At 43.1% G+C, this 3,658-nt stretch overlaps 1 protein-coding gene across 1 annotated transcript; it reads right to left on the reverse strand.

The window, feature by feature from the left end:
• Positions 1-586: 586 nt before the first annotated feature.
• LOC149431555 (E3 ubiquitin/ISG15 ligase TRIM25-like) lies at positions 587-3,027 on the reverse strand. The gene has a single exon (XM_089665468.1). The coding sequence runs from the start codon at positions 2,990-2,992 to the stop codon at positions 1,418-1,420; it is 1,575 nt and encodes a 524-aa protein (XP_089521594.1). The 5' UTR covers positions 2,993-3,027; the 3' UTR covers positions 587-1,417.
• Positions 3,028-3,658: the final 631 nt, after the last annotated feature.

The raw sequence follows: 3,658 nt of genomic DNA on the forward strand, positions 1-3,658 counted from the left end.
GAAAAGAAAATTCTTGGCCACGAAAATTCTGTAGCAACGAAGTGAAATTAAAGGATTGGTCGGTCGAATTTTAAAATCAATGGAGGCACCATCGCGTTACAAAATGCACGACATTTCAGATTTTCTATTATTAATATACAGGATTTATGTAGCACCAACAGTTTGCGCAGCGCTTTACAAAATGAAAAATTTGTTCAGGTTTCGACCCATGTATGGCCTGCATGAGGCTTTTTTCCCCTTCCTTTTTGGCTGGTGATCCTTCCAGTAATACATTTCCGGTTCTAGGGTGACAACTCTGACTCACCAAAATATTTTTGTGGAGAAATAGTAAAATCTTAACCCTAGTCTTAACTTAACCCTTAATGTTTAACCTCCCTGGCGGTATGATTCTTTCCGATTTTTTGTGCTGAAAGCAGTACCATTTTTTTGCATAGAAATATGTAGTTTTTTATTGTAGGCTGTAATTCTTAGGAATAACTCACTGAAATCTGTCCGAACAAGAGTCTAGTAAACATCCCGGGTATGATAAAACTTGAAACACGAAATCATAAATTATAATTTAATAAATAATCATAAAAAATAATAATATAATAATAATAAATTTAATTCAATAATATAATCAAACCAAAAACACTGAAATTTGAAATACAGAGGCAAATTCGCACATCGCTGAGCAAAGTCGCAAAATCGTTTTCAGTGTCTGATGACGAATTTCCCCCACGAATCATTATCACTCAAATCTGCAAGTGGTTCTGATTTACTATCGCTGTTCTAAAACCGCTTTTGACGTAAAGGGACGCTTTTTGGACGCCATGGACTTTTCTAAGTTTCCAGGCAGAAAGAACAGTAAAAATGCAGACAGGGCGTCGGACAAAGCACTCGGGACAAAATGTATGTGAAATGCATTGAAACAGCAATGACAGCAAAAATTACATTTTTAAAAAATTTCAAATTTCCCGCCGTCACAGGGATCGGAACACGGAAGCCGGATGCCGGCATTGGCCAGAGGAGATGGCCGGGGACGCTGCAGGGGACACATCGCGGGAGCGAAGGACAAGGTAAGCTCTGCAGGGACTCCCTGAGCAACGCCGCATGGTAAGCCTGAGTGTAGGTCGGGGTTACCGCTCTTGGTATAGAAATTTTACCCCGAGCTACACTCGAGAATACCGCCAAGGAGGTTAATGAACCCCTGAATAATCTCACTCCTATGATCGGGCAGGGAAAGATCATAATGTAGACTCTCCAGTGCTGAGAGATTCCAATGATGGGACTTGTGCTAACGCCACCTACTATCATCTATCATCTACTACTATCATCTCATTGACTGAACAATGACCCATATTTAAATATCTATGATGCCAGCATATTCTCTGCAGAATTTATTTCAAAGTTATAATCTTTAACACTTTCAGATCCCTCAAGAGACAGTTATAGAACCTTTTCCTACACCTAATACAGCATGGAGGGGCTCAGTGAAGGTGGTGGTGAAGGTGTGGAGGTGTCTGATGGGGTCACACAGATCATAAAAGGACATCTGCCCGGCCTCATAATCCACATAGATCCTGACTCTGTTACTGGAGAGGTTGTCAGGTAACTGGATCTCCTTTCTGTTATGTGTTATGAAATTCTGATTGTTAAACCTGTCCAAACACCATGACTTCCTATTATTTCCGATATGTGAGTGCTCTCCTCCCCTCTCTATACTGGGATAGCACATCCCCACCATCCAGCACTCTGATTCTCCCACATCCACTTCCCAGTAATGTCGCCCCGAGGAAAATCTCCGACTGCTTAATACCTGAGAATAATCCTGAAATCTCTCTGGTGTTTCTGAGCGTTTCTTCTTCATATTTGATCTGGATGCAGTTTTCATGTCACCGGATATCTGTAGATAATTATAAGCTGTGTTCACATCCAGTAATAAGTCTGAAGCTTCCTGTATATTGAAGCATACATTTACCCCTTTTATCATATCAGATATCCCTGTGTGTAATGTGTGTGAGATTCCAGCCACTTCCAGATCCCCTCCATCATGGAGGAGTCTATCATATCTCTCTCTGTCCTCATCATCTCCCTCCTCAGTATCCCACAAGTCCCCTGTGTCTGATTCCTGGAGGACAGTCAGGGGGTCGGTCATGTTACACAGCTCCTCAATGTCCCCCATCTTCCTGGAGAGATCCTCCTTCTTTATCTCCAGTTGATGGATCATCTCAGACAATGGACATGAAAGCCGCTCTTCCTGGCTGGCGATCTCCCTCAGGACTCTCTTCTCCAGGTCCTCCAGTTGTCTCCTGAGCTCTATGAACAGGGCAGTGACTCTCTCTGTTAGACCAGCTGATTTTTCTTGTACTTTTCCCTTACGTTCCTGAAGACTCTGGACTCTTTGCTCAATCCTCTTGTTATTAGCAATCAATTTCTGCAGAACATTTCTGAGTTTTTGTTTATTGTTCTCAGAGGACTCATCCAGAGTCTCCACCTTGTGTCCCTGGTGTTCTCTATCCAGTCGGCAGAACACACAGATACAGGCGGCATCTGCAGCACAGTAATATTCAAGAAGATCCCTATGGATGGAGCATTTTCTGTTCTCCATGGAAGTGGTGGGATCAGTTAGGACATGTTCTGGTGACTTGCTGTGGACTCTCAGGTGATCATTACATAAAGAAGCTTCACACATCAGACAGGATCTAACAGCGGGTACAGGGGAGTGAATGCAGTAAGTACAGAAGATTCCATTCTTCCCCTCATCTGGCTGAGTAGACCGGAAGGTCTCCACTATGTTACGTAGTGTGATGTTCCTCTGTAGTGTAGGTCGATCCTGGAACTCTTCTCTGCACTGAGGACAGGAATAACTTCCAGACCCCTCCTGTGTATCCAACGATCGATCAATACAGACCCGGCAGAAATTGTGTCCACATCTCAGGTTTACAGGATCTGTATAAATGTTCAGACAGATGGAACAGTCCAGCTCCTCTCTCAGATCAGCAGACGCCATCGCTGACAGCAGAGGAGAGGAATGAAACTAAAACGTCTCAGGCACGGGGCAGCTGAAAGGCATTTCATATGTGCAGGGAGGGGCTGTGCTAGTCTTGTAGCTCTCATCTGATCTGTACAAAGACTCAGTCAGTCCTCATGCACACTGGATGTTTTTACAGCGGCTGTTTTTGGCTTTTGGTGTTGTTTTCTACAGCCAGTAAACTCCCCAGCATGTTATCCTATGTGTCCATTCACACATACAGCGCATCCAGAAAGTATTCCCAGCACTTAACTTTTGCCACGTTTTGTTATGTTACAGCCTTAATCCAAAATGGATTAAATTCATTTTTTCCCTCAACATTCTACATACAATACCCCATAATGACAACGTGAAAGAAGTTTGCTTTGAAATCTTTGCAATTTATAAAACATGAAAAAACCCCATGTACATAAGTATTCACAGCCTTTGCCATGACACTCAAAATTGAGCTCTGGTGCATCCTGTTCCCACTGATCATCCTTGAGATGTTTCCACAACTTGATTGGAGTCCACCTGTGGGGCATTCAGTTGATTGGACATGGTTAGGAAAGGCATAAACCTGTCTATAGAAGGTTCCACAGGTAACAGTACACGTCAGAGCACAAACCAAGCCATGAAGTCCAAGGAATTGTCTGTAGACCTCCG

Source organism: Staurois parvus, unplaced genomic scaffold, assembly GCF_062004578.1.
Source record: "Staurois parvus isolate SC_StPar_1 unplaced genomic scaffold, SC_StPar_1.0 ptg002208l, whole genome shotgun sequence".
Lineage (NCBI taxonomy): Eukaryota > Metazoa > Chordata > Amphibia > Anura > Ranidae > Staurois > Staurois parvus.

Excerpts from the sequence above, each read along its gene's own strand:
- LOC149431555 (XM_089665468.1), bottom strand. The coding sequence starts at position 2,992 with ATGGCGTCTGCTGATCTGAGAGAGGAGCTGGACTGTTCCATCTGTCTG.